Genomic DNA, 23068 nt, shown 5'->3' with positions numbered 1-23068 from the left:
CCCGGCTGGCCTGGGGTTAAGATTCTAACCCCACTCGAATTGTGTGACTGTTGTGTTTTTTTAATATGTTGTATTGTTTTTATGTTGGAAATTGTTTGTCCTCCCCCCCCCTTTTTTTTTGAACTGTGAGCCGCCCTGAGTCCCCCCAGGGAAAAGGGCGGCATACAAATAAAGGGAAATGAAATGAAAATTTTAGTATCTTGAACTAGGCACAGAAGTCTGATCCCAGGAGAGAGAAAAATCTGCAGTCTCCTTGCTAGAGACACCAAAGCATTGGGCTTTTTAAAAGCAATTGCGCCTAGTCCATCGACAACCTGGGGGCAGCAGTGGGCAGCAGCTCTGCCAACCTCTTTCCAAAGAGGCTTAGAGCAGCGTTAGAGAACATCCTTCGCCCGTGCAGAAGGTCCTCGTTTCCGTCACAGGATCATATACAATGCATATATTATACTGGTCAGCGAAGTGTGTGTGTGGGGGGGGGGGGGGGGAAACTACGCTGGAATTACCCCATCTATTGTACAAAAACCGGAAGGACCATTAAAGGGCAGCAGATACAGAAAGCAGCTCCTTGCCGTCACTAAAATATCGTTTACGTTTGTGCAGATGTATTACTACAATATATCGCAGGGGTATTATTTATTATTCCACTAGAATATTAATGTATTCTAGTGCATTGCTATAGGAAGGCATTTGCCCCCCCCTTCCTTCTTAAGGGTTAATAATCGGTGTATTTCGATATTAATGGAAATGTTTTTTTAAAATCTCCTGCAAGGAGCGCCCGCACATGAGACTCGACGCAGAGAGAAGGGCGGGGTAATCCTGCAATTTTAGACGTTGGTTTCCTGAAGAAGCGCCCGTTATTAAATCTCATTGGCTGCTCGCTTGTCATTCCCGTAAATTCTTGCAGACGCTGGTAAATCTCCCAGCTGAACTCTCGGGAAACGGGAGTATTTTCCTGCCATCCCACGTCTCGTCCCGGGAATGCTCTCTCCTTTATATTTCGAAATCTGTATCATCCGACTTTTCAAAGATCCCCCTCTTTCTCCCTCAACCCCCCTTTATTTTTTTCCTCAAGGCCGATAGGTTCTGGGCTCTTTCGGTCGCTCCACGTTCCCGCGCCCGTTATTATTTCTGAGCTCAGGGGGGCTAATAACTTTCCCCCGCCCCATTTGCCTTACAAAACCAAGATAGGTGGAAAAAATTGTCTATTGCTGCTTCCCGAGGCCCTATTGGTGGAAGTCGTAAGAGGTGGGGTTAATATTCCCGCCCCCTCTCAGGTTTTCCTTCCTTAATCGCCGCGCCTGGCGCCACGGGTGGCTTCATGTCCCTTCGCTTTGCTCTGTGAACAGCGGCATCTAAAGGGGCGGGACCAGGATCCGGTGCCTTGGCGAAAGCTGAATCCCTATTGGAGAATGTGGCCAGGTAGGAGGGAACCGAGAGCCCGGGGCCCTGATCCTAATTGGCCAGCCAGAGCAAAGGATGTGGAGCAGAGGGCGGAGTTCGCTGCCCATCAATCGGGGAGTGAATTGGGATTGCCGCGGGAGGCGGCGGCGGCGGTTCCGGTGGTTGGTCGTTTTTTTCCGCCGCTGTCCGCAGCAGCTCCGGCTTCTCCATGGCCGCTGCGGTCGCTGGCGCGGTTCTCCCTGCCGGGCCGGCAGTGGGAAAGGCGGTGGCCATGGAGGCCAGGCTCGGAGGCTTAGGACCCCCGCCTCCTTGCGGGGAAGTAGCCGAAATGGCAACGCCGGCCGCGCAGGTAGGAAGGCGAGGACGCCCGGCTTCCCCCTCCCCTTTTTTCCTCTCCCCCCCCCCCCCCGCGACTTCTGCTGGCTGCAGAGGAATCCCTTTGCTGCAAAGGGGGCGAAAGGCTTCCCTTCTTCCGCCGCCGCTTGCTCTCCATCCCTTCTCTCCCCGTGGAGAAGCCGCTTCTCCTTCTGCCCCTTCACTCTTGTCCTCCGTTCATGCCCGAGGCTAAGGCCTCCGTTTGTCTCCGAGATGCTGGAGCGGGGGGTACTCGGCCTGCCCGGATTGAGACCTCCCGGTTTTGTCTGTAGGCTTCCACGCTTTGCTTGGGAGGTTTCCTTGGGGAAGGGAGAAAGGCCAGGCTTTTCTCCCAGTATATTCATTTTCTTACTCCGAAGGAGGACAAGCAAGCCGAGTTCTACTGAACCCAGTCATTCCCCTGCCCTCGAAAGGGGGGCACCGGCCTAAAAGGAGGGGTTTCTCATTTCCTGCCCTCTGCCAATTCGGGAATGAGAGCCTTTTTTCCGCTAGTTAGGTCAGTAATTATGATAATCATCAAGCACTTTGGATGTAAAGGGTGTTGCTCCTCCACTGTGTTCAGTTACTTCGTTGCATATATCGTGAAAGCTCTTTTCTAAATGAACATTGGGGCTAAGAAAACGTTGGAGGGTGGATAAAATGGGCCCTGTTGATCTTATTGCTGGAAAATAAGGTTATCTTAGTAGGTTACCTCTAATATTGGAAAGAATAGGTCCTTCAATACCACTTGTTAGGAAGCATAAGCAAAAATTATGGTCATATCCTGCTTGGGATATACCATTGGTCTCTAAATAACCTTTGTTTGAATCTAACATGAAAGGTTTTTTTTAACAATCCTCCATGAATAAACCGTATGGATCAACACAGGTTCAATTGCATTTAGAATCCCTTTTTAAAAAAAAACGTAAAATGTTAGCACTCCTCCTGTCACTGATATACTTTGGACAAGAATGTAATTGGCATTTACAATTCCTTTATATTTAATATTTCTATTTTAGTTCCTTTTGTTTTCCTTTGAAATGAGTCTTCTCTCCTGTCCAAGAATAGTTAAACCTATCTTCTTTATTATTAAGATTTTCTTGAAAACTTAGGAAATGTTATTGGGTTAATGTGGGTAATGTTTAGACTTTCTATTAAATTCAGTCTCAAAGATTTTGCAAACACTAATTTTAGATTGGTGTTCAGTACATTTTGTCATGGTCTAATTGGCTGTTCAACACCCAAAGTAGATGCTTACATTTTCTAATTGTTAATATTCAGATTGTTTTTACTTTTGTAAACATTTCTGACATTTGTTCTCTTGATACAACTTTTGCACATGTTACCAACTGCTTTGTTGAACTATTACCACACATATTTGGCTTTAGTGTTAATGTCAATAATTTGTGCAAAATGATCAATACAGAGAAGTTTATTTGCTATAATTATTTCTTTTCAAAGGAGAAATCATAGTTTGAAAAACTATGATTGAACCCTTTTACAGGACAGTTAGAAATTGGTTCAGGAATTGGCAGTATGTTATTGAACTTGGTTGTTGAAAGGATTGGCCTGTTTAAATATTTGAAAGGGATTTGTAGTAGGCTAAGATGTTTTTTTAAAAAAAAAACAACAACCAGAGATGAAGGCTCAACGTTTCTATTGGTTTGACATAAGACTTCACAAAACGTCTGTAATATGTCAAACTGTAGCCACATTTCATTGTTGAGTATGCCTTTGATTCTGGAGAGCTTCATTTGGGAATAATAATAGCACAAGAGGACCGAATTTAAACATAAAACAATTCTACTTTATATTTTACTGTTGTTAGTTCTTGCTACACGGCTAATTTACAGTTAAGCATTTGTCCAAACACAGAAGTACTAAGTCTGGCCATTTTTAACCATGGTATGTTGTGATGTCCTCTGCATTTTGTAATGGTTGAAAGCAGTATTTATAAATCATGCCGTTTCATGTTTTACTAAGTGAAGACAATTGGTAATATATCTTAATAAGTTAATTTATAAAAAAAAGTTCAACTTCAATTGAAATTAATGGTGTTGTACATGCAAGGTCTAATATATGAATATTCATTTAAATAGAGATACTTGTGCAAATGAAACCTATTACATTGTATCTAAATACTAGCAATTGATTTTGGAAATGTTAAATTGTAATATCTTCTATTCAGTCTTGGTATAAACATTCAAGCAGTCTGCCTGGCTGAAAATAGGATGGTTACAGCATCATTTGGTTGTGGCTTACATTGTTATTGCACTAGTTCATTCCTCAGATAGCCTTTATCCACAACCAGATCTATTGAATATTTGTAGCTTTAGATGGAAAATCATAAACAAGTTGTAAACTGAACTTGAAAAGAAAAGAGCAAACCACACTTACATTAAAAACATAAGCATGCCGAGAGAGTTACAGAAGTTGAGTGTAAACTGAAGGTTACTTAAACCTTGAACAGAAATTGAACATTGGGGTACCCTATATACCATCTTTCTAATATTACTAGACATTTGATTTTAGCTAGTTAAAGCTCAATGTTTTAGCTTAAACAAAGGGGAATTGTTTCCAAGCAATGTCTGTCAAAAGAAAGAAGAATTAATCTATTCATGGGTATTGACTTTTGTTCAGTGGCATACACTGAAAAAACAACTATTGGAAAGAATTGTAATTCTGGTTGCTGGACATGGTTAACTAATTGTAAAAATCTTTGTCAGATGGCTACCAATATAGTGGATGATTATTGAAAATAATCCTAGATCAGGATGTCTTCTTCAGCTCTATTTTATTTAGAAATCCTTAGCTTGATTTTTTTTAAAATAGTAGAATTGTCTTATATCTGAGCTAGTTATGATGTAAACCAGAGTTTCTTAATCCTTCTATGTTCACAATCCTGAGAATCTAATGAAATTTGTGGGGACACACATCTTCAGGAAAATATAAATAAATTTATATGCACAATTTATGTTAAACTGTAAATAAATGGAATTTCCTTGCATTCTTAACATCAAGTGCCTATAAGTTAAATATATTAATTGGGCATTTAAAAAATCAAAGAGCTTTCAAAAAATTTACAGTTTTACTTTGACATTCACATTGACTTGATTGAGTAACAAATGTTCTTAATGGCCAGGTACTTTTCTTTAACTTTTATCAACAGGTAAGAGCTTGAGACATCATAACATGGCAGTGATAATTATATATCTAGTAAAGGGGTATCAAACTTGCATCGCCACAGCGTTTGTCACATGACATATCGGGACTTTCCCCCCTTTGCTAAACCGGGTGTGGGCGTGGCCAGCACATGACACATCCGGACCAGAGGCAGGAGTTTGATAGCTCTGATCTAGTATATTCTATATTTTGGAGTAAAACAATGCATTAATAATTTAATTAGATATAAATACAACATTTCCCCAAATATGTTTTTCAAAGTAATAGGAAAGACATTGAATAAATAATGAATTGTTGTTTTTTTCTTGCTGTTGTTTTGTGTCCGGTTCATAACCTCTCTGAGGATCATTCGTGGTTTCCCAATAGTCCATGTACCAAATTTAAGAACTGCTGGTGTAAAAAAACATTGCTTTCTAGCCTCTGCTAACACTAATGAATTATAACAGAGGCTAGAAAGATAAGTGTGAATGATTACTTGGAATCTGTCTTCAGATATACTTAAATTTTAATGATTAACCTGTTTATTACGGAGTTTTAGAATCATGGCTCAAGTTGAACTGAAAATGGCATCAGAGATCTTTTATGAAGTATAATTTGTCTCTGGTAAACAAGCATTTTACGGGAAAAAATCAAATAACACAATATAAAATGTGAGGTTTTATTTCCAGTATTGGTCATATGCTTCCTATATTGTCGTTCATGTTTTCTGCTACTTGTATGAAGTCTCATTAATTTTAAAACATAAGCTAAATAGAAATTGGTTCCAATTCATCTCTATAATATTATTAGAACTTTATCCCACCTTTTTATATATAGCCCGACATAACGAACATACTAAATACTCCTGCATCTTGTTTCCCTATAGAAACAACATTTTGAGGTAGGTTGGGCTGAGAGAGAGTGACTGGTCCAAAGTCACCCAGCTGACTTCATGGGCTTTATGAATTAAGAAGAAAATGCTTGCTTTTCAATAATTTTTAGATAAATGTTTTATATGGTGATCCACCATAGTCACAATTGTTATATGACTATAGTTAAATAGTATTAATATTTGAATTGGAGTGCCTTCTCTTATAAAATAACTAATATTATAGCTTTGGGATATGATTATGCAGTCTATTGCAACAAAATTAATATTATTTAATACTATTATTTAAATTATACTTAATTGGAACATAAATCAAATTCCCACATATTCTAATTGCTTAATAATGGCAAAAGAAAAACCAAACCCACAGGCTCAAAACCCACATTCAGAATCCACTGTGTAATATTGTAGACCTTGTTTATGATTCTCAAGTGCGTCACTGAAGTCTGTTGAAGATAGGGTTATAAGAGGATGAGATCTTATGCATATGAAATTTGTCTTTCCCAATCTTAGCACCTTCATGCTATTTCTTTTTCATCCTGTATTTTTTCATGGACTTGCTCTTAATTGAGCAGTACAGTTGAGCAAACTATTGGATCTTGGATTTGCTTTATAAATTTTACTTTCTGGATTTCACACAAATACCGTGACAAACAGCAAACAGTTTTGTTGTGTCATCATTAGATCAGAAAGGCCTGACTAATGTTAATGAAATTTTTCTCTATTAGTCAGACTTCTTGTCTGGCTACAAATGATTTCACTGCTTGGGAGCCAGCAAGCCCATTCTGATTTCTCCTGGATGCTCCAAGAAAACGTAGATATTAAAGATTGAAATATATAAAAGGGGGAATGCAGTAGAAGCCTGATAAGGATATTTTTCCTTATTTCTCTAATGAAAGGCAATCAAACTCTGCTCTAGGATTAATAATACACAAAAATTGTATACAAATGCTTCTAAGAGCACCCGCCCTCACATACTTTACTTTTTACTTCCTTGATGTTATAAAAAAGAGCCTCTCTACCTAGGAGACAGTTTCAAGGAATATAAACATTCACTCTCTAAAGCACGTATAGAGAGATAATATATACATTTCTTGGTTTTAACACAAGGAGGCCCTTGAACAGAATGTTCCAAAATGGAGCTCTTATAGTCAGGTTTTTATATATTGGAACAATGGTAAGGTTTTTTGGCATTTGATCTGTCAGCCGATCTTTTTTTTTTCAAGTGCAGGGTTTGTTTTGGAGGGGATCAACCAAATATTCATTCATTGGTTGCAACAGGATAGTTGCCCAAGACTGATGTCATAGGCTGAATGAAAGTGACTGGCCCAAAGTCACCCTGCCAGCTTTCATGCTTAAGGCATGACTTGAACTCAATCTCCTGGTTTCTAGCCTTAATTACTAGACTAAACTAGCTCTCTAGATTATAAATTATATTAAATTAAAATGTACATATTACCAACATTAAAATGGAGATTCAGTTAAATAAATTCAATCAAGTATATAGAAGATGAAAAGAATGCTTAAAGGTACAAGAGTAAACTTTGAAATGGAAAATGAGAATGGAGTTGGAAAATTGATAATCATGAAGTTAAATCTAAACATGGAAGCATACTTTTGTAGCACCTCTAACATTATTTGTGACCTAATATCCAAGTTTCAGAGACAGACTTCTCACCTTAAATCTAAGATATTTAACACAAAAGGTTTCTACATGGGTATTTCGTAAGAAAGAGGTGTTGTGAGAAAATTTGGGGGTCCTTGTACACATGCCATTGGCTCTACAAATCAAGAAAAACATGGACATGTCTCATAGGACCCTATCAAATTTACCTTGCATAATTACAGAGGGTAAGACATTCAAACAGATTAAAGAAAAGTCACTTTGGTGCCTTGAGAACAAATCACTAAAAATAGGATGGGATGAAAATTTTAGTTGAATTTCTGATTGCACAAGAGTTCTGCTAATGTAATTGTTTATCAGTATCCTGCGGACATGTTTTATAAAGTCTGATTTTTGTATATGTAACAGATATCATAAAAAAATAAAAAGGCTGCAACCTTTGATTTTGATTCCAGGAAAATTGTATGCCTGAAGTGATGTTGATTAAATAGAGCTAAGGGGGCTAGACCTTATGGACAATATATCACCTTAAGTCAATCAGGCAATCTGCTTTGTAAGATTGTGACTTCTAGAGAAGAAAAAACTTTATAATCTTTCAGTCATTTATTTTCAGAGATGTTTGTGTCAAATGTCCTTGGGTATTTCAATCAACTTTAAGAAAACTGTTTTTGTGTAGTTTTCATATCTGAAAATAAAACCTTTGATTTAGGACTGAAATGTCTAGCTTTTTCCAAAGTCTGTCATTTGGGATACACTCAAAGACAAATTCAAGATCAATAAAAGCAGCATGAAGAGCCCCATAAAGGTTGCCACTGTATTTTTCTGCCAGCTGTTGAAATTCAGGCATTGGTCAGTTTTAGACTTGCCAGTTCTAGCACTAGCCTATCTGTGGGTTTTTCTTAGACCTCCCCCCCTACCAATTGCAAAACAAAAAATTATTGAATATAGTTTGTGGTTACATGCAGCAGATTAATGGAATGATCATTGCTAAAGTCTTCACAGAAACCGTTCTTATACATGGGAACTGGGAATTGTAATTGTGGGTCTTTTGAAATGATAGCAGGGAATCAATGGCAAAAGAAAAGGGCTGCTGAAATTTGTGCCCATCAGTGAATATTAATTTTGAAAAGTTCTACAGGGATAACATCCCATCCCATAGCTTTGTCTAATTAATCTGTGTTTCTAATTCAGGGGTGTCAAACTCAAGGCCGGGGATCAGATCAGGTGATTAGATATGACCCTTGGGGCCACCCTGGAAACAGTGAAGGACCAGCTCGCAGTGCCTCTGCCAGCAAAAACAGAGCTCATGAGAGCTGCGGGCCGCCCTCCCAAGCTCTGTTTTCACTCGCAGAGGTGGTAGGAGGCTGTCGCAGACAAAAATGGAGCTTGGGAGCCTGTTTTCACTGGCGAAGTGCTCAGACCACCACAGGCGCCCCCAATACAAGTGATGTTAAGCTGGCCACACCCACCCTGGGGCCCCCTGGTCAAACACAACTCTGATGCAGCCCTCAGTGAAATCGAGTTTGACACCTCTGCTACAATTTCTTAAAATTCTATCATTATAATGCAGGCCAAATGCTGATTAAGGGGTACAAGGTTCTAGGGTGAGACGTACTTCTGAAACTAAAAGGGTTTGAAACTGCAATTGCCAATTCACTGGAGGAAAATGATAGATTTAACCAAGGAGCTTTGTTTTTTGTCTTTTTGCTACAGTCTGCCAACAATTAACTGCATTTATCAGTTGTCTCTGTCCTTCATTTACATGATCTGTACCCTATGCCTTTGCCCCTAAACATTCTTTATAGTAAAAACAGAACAAAATAAGACAGGACAGTGGAATTAGGTTGTTCTGACATACCTTATAAAAGTGTAAGTACTGCAGAAAGGCAGATTAATGAGGTCCCATAAACTCTATACAGCAGCTTAGCAGACAATAAAAATTTGACTCTATATTTTAAAATTATTTGAAATTTTTCCTCAAGCATTTGCCTTGTACCACAATTAACTGAGTTTAGTAATGCAAAATTTCACTATATATCGATTCATTGTATAAATTACAAAGGAAAAGATCATAACGAACAATCTAAACTAATAAACATCGAAAATAAGCCAATAAACAATTCTCTAGTCTAGTTTCACATATATCTTCTATGTTTTCAGTTTTCCTCCAGACCATAGTAATTTTACCTACGGTATATCTCTGTACTGGCAAGACCATATCTCAAGTTGTTAATATTCAGAAATCTGTGCTCAATAGCAATATGAATCACAGGACAACAATTCTCTGTTTGGGATCCACAATATATATTTTTTCAAAGGAGTTTTAATTATTGCCTGTCTCAAAACACCTAGCATCATGATACAGGAGATTTACATTTAATCAGTATTTCTGTATTTCTTTGACAGCTTTTAGAATAAATGCGTTGTTGAAATTATAATTTATAAAAATCAAGAGATAATAGAAGGTTCAGGGGTACAAAATTAGAGAGAGATTACTGTTAATGATTTAAGCAGGATTCAAATAGATGTTTTAATTCAATTCAATTCATTAGATTTATAGGCTGCCCTTTTAAGTATAAACTAATTAATGTTTATTAAAATAATGCTTCTCTAAACATCAGAACAAAAGTCTTGAGAGCCAGTGTGGTGTAATGGTTCAGGTATTAAGCTATGACTGGGAGACCAGCACCATGAGACCTTTAGACCATAAAGATTCACTATGAATTTTGGGTAACCTGCTGCATAGGATAGTTATCAAAAATTATTGGAGGTGCAAGAATTATTTATACCAACTTGGAGGAAAGGCAGAATATTAATCAATATTCAAAAATACTACTGTAAGGGTTTACTTTTTTCGCATATCCTCTCAATCAAATGTTTGTTTAAATTTGTTTTAAAAAATAGAAAAATAAAAGGTAGATCTTCTTTGTGTCTTATACCGTATTGGAACAATTGATAGTTGTTCCAAATGACTAGATTTATGGGCTAAGTACCTATGGGACTAAGAACTTACTGGAGTTATGAAGTAGATGTTTCCTGCATTTATGTGTCACAAAACATAACACACCAGCTACCTGGCCACGTTAGTTCTTCAAGTCTCCTTGCTTCTTTCTTTGTACTTATGGAGCAGTATGCTTGCAGGTACAAAACAGTGGCTGAATATCAGCATGGTGATACTAGACTAAAGTAGAATAATTGTGCATGAAACATAACAAAAGCCACCAAATGACCAACCAGTTCAACAAAACAAATAAGGTAAACACCAAGTAAAATTATTTACAAGGCTGGAATAAATCAAATCAAAAAGTCTGAAAGTGTATTCACTTATTTATTTAGCAAATGTATATAGCTGTCTACCCAGAAAAGTCTGGTTGATGAACAGAAAAAGAAGAATCAAATGGTAGAAATCTATGAAAAAGAAACTGAGTCAGCCCCCCCCCCCCCCCAAAAAAGACCACATCCATATCAAATGTACGGTAACTACAGCCATGGCAGTACTCCATTAACATTCTGACCATAAGGCCTAGGGAGAAAAATGTCAGATCTTCACAGCCCTTTGGAAGACCCACAGGGTTGAGATTATCTGTATCTCATTAGGAGGCTGGTCATGAAGAAGGCATCCTGACAGAGAAGGCATGCTTCCTGGGGTCCACCAGGTGACACTGCTTCCCCAGGGGGATCTGGTGAATCTGTCGGGCGTGCATTTGTTGGTGAACCAATATCTAGTCTACCCTATCTGATAGGGTGAGCAGAAACCATCTGTGAGAAATGGTTCCACAAATTAGTGCTTGGCAGATTTCTTGACAAGCTTTCTGCATCAAAACTACTCAATGTAAGTTTTTTCCAGTCTGATTAAAATCAGGAGAGAATGAAACAGAGCTGTGAAAGAGAAATGTAATCTACATTTATGATGAGGTACTTTAGCTGTCTTAGTTCCAAGCAGCAGCAGCACTTCTAAACTATTCCGGTAGTTTTTGCATAATTTTCAAATTAATTATATTGATCTATGGTAGTATCGGTGGGATTCAATTTTTTTACGACCGGTTCTGTGGGTGGGGCTTGGTGGGAGTGGCAGGGGAAAGATACTGTACAATTTTCATTCCCACCCCACTCCAGGGGAAGAATACTGCAAAATCCCCATTTCCTCCTGATCAGCTGGGACTCAGGAGGCAGAGCATAGATGAGGGCAGGGCCAGTCAGAGATGGTATTTACTGGTTCTCCGAACTACTTAAAATTTCTGCTATGGGTTCTCCAGAACTGGTCTGAACCTGCTAAATACCACTTCTGGGTTGTATAGATTATATTGACTTAGTTACTCTCTAAGAGAAACCAGTTTTTACTTGTGTTATTTTTTTTAGTTTAATGCTACAAGCAGAAAATGACTATGTGGATGTTTTTTTGAAGAAGGCTTTAGAATATTCATAATATTAATCTGTAAACTACAATGAGTTGTCCTGAGTGTTTGGTAAGGATAAAATTTGTGACTTACATTCAAATTATAGTGGCTTGTCTTTGGAAAAGCAATTCACATTCTCTGAGTATTTACAATTTTTGCAGTCAAATGTTCCTAAGGATTATTGGGGAAATCCAAATGATTAGCTGAAAAGAAATGCTTCTTCACAAAATAAATGTAAAAAGAAATAAACCTTGGTTATTTGTTATACTGTTTCTTTCTTATTTGGTCTGTAGTAGCAATTTAGTTTTGAACTAAAACAATTATGTTCCAATCTTGTGAACAGCTTATTTTGGCATCAATTATAAAGAAGGGAGAAAACTATTGCTGTTTTAAGTACTATGTTGTCTTTTACAGGTGATTCCTTAACTTTCCTGATCACTGTCTCCAAATACTTTCTAAATGAACATTCCTGTTACTCTCAAATTGCTGGAGATGGCAAGTCCAGCCATCAGCCCTGACTCTTCTTCCCATGAAGCACTTTCTTCTGTCAACTCTATGCCTGCATGTTCCCCTACTTCCGATTCTGAGAACCTGAGCCCAGATGAGTTGGAGCTGTTAGCCAAGTTGGAAGAACAAAACAGGTAGGACATTCTGAAGACCCAGGACCTCTCTGATACTGACTGAAAGCCAGAGGATATAAATAGTTTAATGTTTAAACATTTGTCAAATGTTCCAGTTAAGTAAGGCCACACTTGGAATACTACATTCATTTTTGTCTCCACAATGTAAAAAAGATGCTGAGACTCTAGAAAGTGTGCAGAGAACAGCAACAAAGATGATTAGGGGACTCGAGGCTAAAACATATGAAGAATGTTTGCAGGAACTGGGTATGTCTAGTTTAATGAAAAGAATGACTAGGGGAGACATGATAGCAGTGTTCCAATATCTCAGGGGCTGCCACAAAGAAGAGGGAGTCAAACTATTCTCCAAAGCACCTGAGGGCAGAACAAGAAGCAATGGGTGGAAACTAATCAAGGAGAGAAGCAACTTAGAACTAAGGAGAAATTTCCTGACAGTCAGAACAATTAATCAGTGGAACAACTTGCCTCCAGAAGTTGTGAAAGCTCCAACACTGGAAGTTTTTAAGAAGATGTTGGATAATCATTTGTCTGAAGTGGTGTAGGATGGATTGGACTAGAAGACCCCTAGGACTTCTCCAGCCAGAGTTCTCCTCTAAGCAAATTTGAGTAACTTGATCTGTCAGATGTCTAGAATAATCCTCAAGTGATCTTACAAGGGCCTCCTCCTTACCAATAAGGGAACTAGTTATCTAAAAGTGCTGCTGCACAGCTCTCTACAGATTCAATAAGAGCAAAGAAGTAAAAATTTCCCACTTTTAATAGTATAAGGTAAACCATGTTCTCATCTACTTGGTTTGGATCACACTTAATTTTCCTCTAGTGGTGTTCGAAGTATATCTTGTGTCCTTTCAGCCCCTGGGGTACTTGTGAAAACCAAGGTCCAGAATCACAAGGTCTGTCCAGATGTGATCCAATTTAAGTTTGTAGTTGCTTATTCACTCTAGGCTACATCTAAGGCCATGCAACCAAGCTTCAACAAAACCATGAAGTTCCCTCTAGAATGTTTTCATGTTAATTAGTTGCCTGGAACAGATCAAGTCAAATCAAGCCCTCCTTTTGCACAGTGGTAAATAGCTGCAAAGAATCCCCAAGGCTGAAGGTGAGTTGTAGATAGTAAGGAAGATGACCTTGATTGATGAAGGTATGCAGAAATCATTAGCTAGGCAAGATGGGCTGAAACATTTTAAGTTCAGAGCAACAAGATAGTATTTGGAAGTGGCTAAGGCAGACATTTTCCTAATTTAGGGGACATCGCATTCAGACTTGGAAGGTTCTATTATTATAGCCAGTCTCAATAATAGTTCTAGCCTTCCCAGGGAGTTGTTTTCTTAGTCTGGGCTAATTAGTGGGGCTGACAGGAGTGATCTATCCATGATCCTGATAACATCATATCACAATAGCAGATCACATTACCACTGCTATGGAACAAAAACTGGACTTCGTTTGTATGCTGCCAGAGATTTAATAGCTGTGCCTCAATAGCTGTGCCTTTCTCTGGAATCATAGTTGGTGCTATACCTGCAACCTAGAATGGCATATTTTGGAGAGGGAATTCACCTACCCACTGACGTTCAGCTAAGTTTTGTTAACATATATCAGGTCAGCCCTCCCATTTATAACCAGCAGTTTCATTTCGTGATTAACTTTAATCATATTAAACAATCTCTGTAGAGAATGAACACTCTTATTAATGATTAAAAGTCATTTTATAGTCTCCTTGAGCTTTCTATCATGTTCAGCTTCAATTCCTCCAGACTATCAAAAGATAGCCAGAGGTGCAATTTGGTAATATTTTAGTTAGGATTGACTACTTCTCATTCACAAAATCAAATGATACTTGTTCCAAAGAAATTAAATGTTTTTCCTTGTATTAATTATTGTATTTCCCATGAGATAGATGTTAAAGCATAAATGTTAAATCAGACATGGAAGGAGTGGGGATGGATGAATGACTACCTATTTATTAATATTTTATTTTATATATTATATTAGTGTTGCTCAAGCACCATCCAAACTAAGAATAGAATTTGGCTTATATAGATCCAAATCCAGTACCGAGCCAGCTATTAGTGGGAATCCTAGTTTGAGTTTGCCTTCATTGAATTGGTATGCCTGGATTTGACAGTTGCTTAAAACATGCAAAAGAGTATACATCCTTTGGTTAGCTTATTTCTATTAATACCTTATTTGATTGCTACTGTATATGATTGTGTTGTGGCAATGTAACATCAAATGCTTTATTGTAGTGAAAAATCTTATATAATGAAAGTAGTGAGAATCTGAATAAACAAATTCATTTTGCTCTATGCTGTGAACTATAAATGTATAAAATTTGGCTAAAAGGTGAAAGAATCCTTTCAGACTTGTACATGGTATAACCTTGTACAAAATGCAATTAAAATGAATTGTAAAAAATAACTGAATTCAGTTTGTTTTAATTTTATTTATTCAATTTCTTTCACTTCCCATCTCAGCCAAGTGACTGGGTGACTTAGAATTCTAAAACTATAAAACTGATAAAACAATTAAAAACAGTAAAATAATAAAAAATATCCAAAAATAAATACATACCACAGCCAAGATAGTTAATCAACTAACAATAAAGCAAAAAAGTGGGACTCTTAATTTTCTTGTTTTGTCACAGAATAGTTTCCGTTCATCTTAAACTAGTAAAGCCAGAATGCAGTCTAAAGATAGAAATGTTTTTCTATAGCTTTGATTTTAAATATATATTAAAATTCTTTTATAACTAAGAAGTATGCCATGTTCTGTCATATTCTTTATCCTGCTCCTCAAAGAGAATAATTTGCATAAATTACAAATTTATGCATGTATCCTTCCATTCCTCTTCAGAGATAGAAGAGTTTCTGATGAATATTCAACATTACAAGAGAATTTTCAACATGTTGATTGGCAATCCTAATCTCTACAAGTGTCATAATGCCTCCTAGTTGAAATGTTTGAAGAAGCTTGTTTACGTGGAAGTTTCATTATGCCCTAGAGCATTTGTTGCATTCTAACCTAGTTATGTAACTGGTAAAGTGACAACTAATATTTTTTTTACATTTTTCAAGGCTTTTGGAAGCTGATTCAAAGTCATTACGCTCTATGAATGGCTCACGAAGGAATAGTGGGTCATCTTTGGTATCCAGTTCTTCTGCATCATCCAATCTGAGCCATCTTGAAGAAGATACCTGGATCTTATGGGGAAGGATTGTCAATGAATGGGAAGAATGGCGGAAAAGAAAAGAGAAGTTACTCAAGGTGAGGAAAGAAATTGTCTTTCTAGTGATAGACGTATTTTATAAGACTTGTAAGTCATAGACATGTTTATATTTGTTATATGTGATATACTTGCATCTTATCCAATCATTCCTTTTTTTATTCTGTATTTCTGAATTATATTTATGGACTTGGACAAACAAAATTCTTTTTATGTAAGAATAAACTATTACATGAATACTAGCTCTTTGCAACAAATGCATGTAAAATGGTGATGCAAGAACTTTGTAAAGTTGAGGGTAGGAACTAGAGGAAAAATAAATTGTTTTCTAAAACCCAGCTGGCTAAGGTATTGAATGTTTATTTTATGGATTCAGATATTCCAGAAGAACCTCAGGATAAGTATAAAGACCTTAATTTAGAGACTCTTCATTAAGATAACTTCTTGATGTGTTGTAATTTTGGATGCAGTGACAGCATTGTACCCAGGATTCTTCTTAGTTTATGATAGGGGTTTTAAATTGACCATATCCCTTTATAGAAATATGGAAAATACATGAAGTGTGAACCAGCTTTGTGTGATATCACTTAGAGTATCTTCTAGTCTTTTTTTTCTCCATTGCTTAGGAACTCATAAGGAAAGGAATCCCTCACCATTTCCGAGCAATTGTTTGGCAGCTTTTGTGCAGTGCCACAGACATGCCAGTGAAGAATCAATATTCAGAGTTGCTGAAAATGTCTTCTCCTTGTGAAAAGTTAATCAGAAGAGACATTGCTAGAACATACCCTGAACATGAGTTCTTCAAGGGACAAGACAGTCTGGGCCAGGAGGTTCTCTTCAATGTTATGAAGGTAAGTTTAAGACAATACCTTTTTTTGTCAGAATTACTGTGTTTCCTCAACAGAGTCTTATTTTCTTTTGACCCCCTGAAATAAGCACTGGCCTTATTTTCGGGGAGGTCTAATTAGTTTTGAGGTGCAGGAGGTGACGAGTGTGGTCACCTAATGGCTGCTGCTGTGTTGCAATATTTGGGGGGGAGGGCTTATTTTAGCGCATGTGCTCAAAAGCCCAATTGGACTTATTATCCAGGGAGGTATTATTTTCCAGGAAACAGGATATGTACACTGTATATCCCTTTATATGGAATAGAGGTCTATTTTGTGAAATTAACATCACATCTCAACTTAAAATCAAACAGGTGATTGCTTTGAACATCCTTGATTGATGTTTATAATGTATTTCTAGATCGATAATTATCCTTGCAGATCATACTAAAACTGCTTTGCATGTTAGTTGTATTGGAATTTAATTGGAAAAATAGTCTTATTCTAATAAATTATTTTTCCTTGTAAGATTGTATATCCAGCGAAGATCAAATGCAGAGATTGATTTAGAAAATGAATTGTTGTATAATAGCTACAAATGAGGCAGATTCGTCTATTTGATATTTCTTTTGCAGCCTCTAACATATTATAAAGTTAGTCTTTTCAAAAGTAGGGCCCTCCATGAGTGCTGGAATTTAAATTCCCAGAACCCTCTCTCAGTGTGTCCTTGGCTTCTTTTTAAACTAATAAGTCTGATGAAAATTACTGAAAGCCTATCACTCTCCCATTTCATTTTGGTTTTATATATATTCACAATTACATAATTAGCGAGTTGATTAGTTTCTATAGATGAAATAGCTCACTCTTCTCTGATTTTTCATAAGAGCTCTGCGACGTAGTCTGGACTAAGAGAGTGCAGGTGGCCCAAAATCACCCATTGGCCTTCTGTGGTGGGAGACACATACACACAAACTGTCCTATTTGTTTTAGTAAAACTCTCTGTATGATCTCTGTTTCCTTTTAACAATTCCCTTTCTCCCATGTGATTCTTGAATTTTCATAGCAATATTTCATTTACACCTCAGTGTATAACTAATTCTATGTGGTTCAACAACATTCACACTGTATAATTGGTGTTAGGTACCATGGAGGATTAAGTCACCTCCCCTTTGATTACAGTTATTTAGAACATCCAGAGTTTTCCTTTGTTGTGACTAATATAGGCATATATCCAATCTATCTATCAATATTTACAGTCTCCTGTATTGCCAGGTATTTTTTCTTTTGCTCTTCTCTTTATCATTGCCTCTCATGAGCAATAGTACTATTGTAGGGTTTTTGTGCTAAATCAATATTGATAGTCTTGGAAATGCTTTTTACGTAATAAATATATACTTGGAAAAGAGGAGTCTTTATTTTTTAAATGATATACAATAGTACTAAAAGGTTTTTTAAAAAACAAAAGACAATATAAATTAAACTCAGAAAGGAAAAGAAAGCATAGAAAGTATAAGAAAAGAGGGGGGAAGAAGAAGAAGAAAAGAGGAAAAGAAATGACTTCTGATATTCATCACAATACAAATTTAGTAATTCTTCATCCCCTATAAGACTACATGCAAACATATAAGACTACAGACTTCACCAGTAGGGACTCACACCCGACAAGCTCCGGAGCAGGGATCCTCGTAGGATCCCTGCTCTGGAGCTTGTCGGGTGTGAGTCCCTGCTGGTGAAGTTGGACCTCAAGGGTCAAGTGGGTTTGCTGTTAACGTACCTGCCTCCCAACAGCGTTGCAGCAGCCCTCCCCTCGCTCCTCGAGTCGGTAGCCGAGCTGGCAATTGAGTTCCCCAGGCTTATGGTTCTGGGGGATTTCAATTTGCCTTCGCTCGGTGAACACTCTGATGGGGCGCAGGAGTTCATTGCTTCCATGACAGCCATGGGCTTGACCCAGGTAATTCGGGGCCCAACTCATTCAGCGGGTCACACGCTCAACCTCGTATTCCTCTCGGAGCAGTGGACTTGTGATCTTGGTCTGAGGGGTAATGAGATCATACCCCTGTCGTGGTCAGACCACTGCCTACTGAGGCTTGACTTTTGGAGGCCAAACCTCTGCTGTAGGGAGGAGGAACCGACCAGATGGTTCCGCCCCAGGCGACTTATGGATCCCTTAAGGTTCCAGACGGAGCTTGGGGCTATTCCTGATACTCTCGCCCACAGTCCGGTGGAGACCCTGGTTGCTGCCTGGAACTCGGCAGCGATGGGGTCCCTTGACCGGATTGCGCCACTACGGCCGCTCCGAGGCTGTGGATCCAGGAGACCCCCTTGGTTCACCGAGGAACTCCGGGAGAGGAAGCGCCGGAAGAGACGCCTAGAGCACTCGTGGAGATCCAACAAATCCGAATCGAGCCGAGCACTTTTAACATCGTGCATCAAGGATTACATCAGGGCAATTAGGACGGCAAAAAGATCTTATATTGCCACCTTGATTGCCTCCGCCGAGTCCCGCCCAGCCGCCCTGTTTAGGATAACCCGTTCCCTCCTAAATAGGAAGGATACGAGGGACCCCTTGCAGGGTAGGGCTGAAGAGTACGTCCAGTTCTTGGCGGACAAAGTTGCTCGGTTTCGGTCGGAGTTGGACTCCGATTCTGCAGATCCAGCCGAGGCACAAGGGGATAATCTGGTAGACCATCGCTGGGTTGAGTTTCAGGATGTTGCCCCTGGGGACGTGGACAAGGCCATGAGAGCTGTGAGTGCCTCCACATGTGTACTGGACCCGTGCCCCTCCTGGCTGGTTGTCAATAGCAGGGAGGTGACACGGGGCTGGATCCAGGCGGTTGCTACCGCCTCCCTTCGGGAGGGGGTCTTTCCCCCCGCACTCAAAGCGGCGGTGGTGAGACCCCTCCTGAAGAAACCATCTTTGGATCCAGCCGTTCTTAACAATTACCGTCCAGTCTCCAACCTCCCCTTTGTGGGGAAGGTTGTTGAGAAGGTGGTGGCCTTTCAGCTCCAGCGGGCCTTGGAGGAAGCCAGCTATCTTGACCCATTCCAGTCCGGCTTCAGACCTGGCTACAGCACAGAAACCGCTTTGGTCGCATTGACCGATGATCTCTGGAGAGCCAGGGATCGAGGCCACGCCTCCATCCTGGTTCTCCTTGACCTCTCAGCGGCTTTCGATACCATCGACCATGGTATCCTTCTGCGACGACTGCGAGAGGTGGGGGTGGGAGGCACTGTTTTGCAGTGGTTCTCCTCTTACCTCTCGGACAGGTCGCAGTCGGTGTTAGTCGGGGGGCAGAGATCGAACCCTAGGCCCCTAACATATGGGGTGCCACAGGGTTCGGTCCTGTCTCCCCTACTTTTCAACATCTACATGAAACCGCTGGGCGAGATCATTCGGCGGCACGGGATAAAATACCACCAGTATGCGGACGATACCCAGCTGTATCTGTCCGCCCCGTGCCAACTCAATGAAGCGGTGGACGTGATGAACCAGGGACTTGAAGCTGTTAGGGACTGGATGAGGGCTAACAAACTTGTGCTCAACCCGGATAAGACCGAGTGGCTGTTGTGTTTCCCTCCCGCCAATTTGGCAAATATTCCATCTCTCAGGCTGGGGGGTCAAACATTATACCCCTCAGACAGGGTCTGCAACTTGGGAGTCCTCCTGGACCCACAGCTGACCTTCGAACACCATTTGTCAGCTGTGACCAGGGGGGCATTTGCCCAGGTTCGCCTGGTGCACCAGTTGCGCCCCTACCTGAACCGGGAGGCTCTCACAACAGTCACTCGGGCCCTTGTGACCTCTAGGCTGGAGTACTCCAATGTGCTCTACATGGGGCTGCCCTTGAGGAGTATTCGGCGACTTCAGCTAGTCCAGAATGCAGCCGCGCGAGCGATTGTGGGTGTACCTCGCTTCACCCATGTAACACCTATCCTCCGCGAGCTGCGCTGGCTACCTGTCGATCTCCGGATACGCTTCAAGGTGCTACTTGCCATCTATAAAGCCCTTCATGGTAGTGGATCTGGGTACTTGAGAGACCGCCTACTGCCGATCACCTCCACACGACCCATTAGATCTCATCGTTTAGGCCTCCTCCGAGTTCCATCTGCTGGCCAATGCCGACTGGCCACCACGCGGAGGAGAGCCTTCTCGGTGGTAGCTCCGACCCAATGGAACGATCTCCCCGTGGAGCTTTGTACCCTCACCACCCTCCAGACCTTCCGCACAGCCCTTAGAACCTGGCTATCCCGTCAGGCCTGGGGCTAAAGATTGTAACCCGCCCGAATGGTATGAATGTTGCGTTTTAATCATGTACTGTCTTATATATAAAAGTCTGTCCCCCCCTTCCTTTTGATTGTGAGCCGCCCTGAGTCCCCCCAGGGAAAAGGGCGGCATACAAATAAATAAACAGAAACAGAAAACAGAAATTTCTCATCTTCCTAGAAACCATCCCTTATACATATGAAAATCCACAAATTGTTAACATTCCAGTCCTGGTGTCAGCAAAATTCCATAAAGGGTTCCCAGAATTTTGTAAGAATCCTAATGGCTCAGTGGTTAGAATGCAGTATTGCAGGCAAGCTTTGCCCACAGCCTGGAATTCTATCCTGATGGGGTTCAAGGTTGACTCAGCCTTCTGTCCTTCCAAGGTCTGTAAAATGAGGGCCTAGATTATTGGGATCAATATGCTGACATTATAAACCACCAGAGAGTGCTATAAAGCACTGTGGGGGTGGTAGATAACTGTAAATGTTATTGCTATTATAGAAATGTGTCTGTAATTAGAGCAGTGGAACGTGTACAAGAAAATTAAGATATCACATTCTGTATTTATCACCATTACTGTTAGTTCCATTTAAAAAGTGGTTTTTTGAATTATAGTGGAAGACTGGCACTTAGACAAATTGGCCATCAACAGGAATATAGACATAAACAACATCTACATACCATTCAAAAGAGACAATCGAACAGCCAAAAAGGAAATAAAAAGATCAAAACACCTACTTAGCAGCAATAACACACAGATGAGCAGAGATTAACTCCAAGATTAAGATTAGACCAACAATCAAGAAACAAACAAACAGTAATGCAATCAAGGAACTGTCAGAACAAGCTAACAGAAAGCAGCCCAATCAAGGAACCACCAAGATCACTCCACCAACACTGACAGAGCAGGCCTCTAGTATATAAAATGAGAGCAAACTCTATTCCCTTCTAGGACTGATGATATTAACTAGTCTGAAAATGAAATGTCTGCAAGAAAACAACCAAGCGCAGAGAGCACCAAATATGCCACAGTTCAACCCTGAGCCACAGATATTCTCTTCTTTTTGATATATCTTAGATTTCAAGAATGAAATGGGAAACATCCTGAGACTCAAAAACAAAGGGCACGATAAAGACATAAGAAAAATAAATTCAAGTTGAGAAACTAATTGCTGTTAAACCCTATAAAATCAAAACATTTTAAAACTTTTTCATCTTTTATTACAATTTTGACAATGTAGTCTTGTTCCTTATACATCCTATTCATGTGGTCAACAGAAGGCAAGACTGATTCGAATGCACAGAAACAGCTACTTTGTATTGCATAATTTCTCAGAGTGTCTCAGATTCAAAGAACACATACATTCTTAAATTCCCCAAGAATTGCCTGAAATGCATCCCTTGGTTAATATATGTGGCACTTTTTTCAATTAAACCTGCTACTTAATTCCACAATATTTTGCATTTGTTATTATCTTTGTTTTCTAAAATATTGATCTTAATTCCTCCCTACCATATCGCCACTCATCTGTCTTCATATTATATCAAATTTCCAAGATAATCAAGTTCCAGATTCGTTACTTTCCCATAGTTAATATCTGAAAAGTTGTCATGGTGAGAAAAATTATATGGCTAAGTTTATACATCTTATAAAAAGAACTGTGATTCATGAAGCCTTGTTCAATAATACATTGACTAAACTTCATGACATCAAAAAAATCTATGGATATTTTAAAATATGGTTGTGTACATCTTGTTTTAGCTCATTTAGGTAAATTAATGGCTAAATTGTGAGCTGTAAATTTTTTCTGCCTTAAAATTCTTATCTTTCAGGCTTATTCTCTAGTAGACCGTGAGGTTGGGTACTGCCAAGGTAGTGCATTCATCGTGGGACTGCTACTCATGCAGGTTTGTGCTACTTAACATTAGAAATCTCAAGGAGGAGGTGGCAGTCATGGTGAGGAGCTCCTTGTGTAACTGCAAATTGTGCCCCAGTTATGCCAATTCCTGGACCAATGTGTCCTCTTCACCCATGCTCTCATCATCTCCAGTTTGGGCTACTGTAATGTGCTCTACATGGAGCTGCCCTTGAAGAGTCTATGGAAACTCTGATTGGTTCAAAATGCAGTGACCTGTATATGTTGGCACAAGTCAAGACTTACACATTTGTCACATCTTTCATGAGAGCTACATTGGTTACTTATTTTCTTCTGGGTACAATTCATGGTGCTGGTTGTCACCTTTAACGAGGGCCAGGTTATTGGTAGGACTGCTTCCTCAGCTACA

General features: G+C 39.5%; 1 protein-coding gene across 2 annotated transcripts in view; it reads left to right on the top strand.

The window, feature by feature from the left end:
• The first annotated feature begins 1502 nt into the window (after window positions 1-1502).
• EVI5L (ecotropic viral integration site 5 like) overlaps window positions 1503-23068 on the top strand; it is a 54953-nt gene continuing 33387 nt past the window's right edge. For both annotated transcript variants that reach the window (XM_032210508.1, XM_032210507.1), the window contains exons 1-5: window positions 1503-1750; window positions 12242-12468; window positions 15543-15732; window positions 16318-16542; window positions 22616-22690. In XM_032210508.1, the coding sequence (XP_032066399.1) occupies window positions 12287-12468; window positions 15543-15732; window positions 16318-16542; window positions 22616-22690 (672 nt within the window). In that variant the 5' untranslated portion in view covers window positions 1503-1750; window positions 12242-12286. The remainder of the gene's footprint in view (window positions 1751-12241; window positions 12469-15542; window positions 15733-16317; window positions 16543-22615; window positions 22691-23068) is intronic.

Source organism: Thamnophis elegans, chromosome 2 (assembly GCF_009769535.1).
Source record: "Thamnophis elegans isolate rThaEle1 chromosome 2, rThaEle1.pri, whole genome shotgun sequence".
Classification (NCBI taxonomy): Eukaryota; Metazoa; Chordata; class Lepidosauria; order Squamata; family Colubridae; genus Thamnophis; species Thamnophis elegans.
This window is presented reverse-complemented; position numbering and strand designations above follow the sequence as displayed.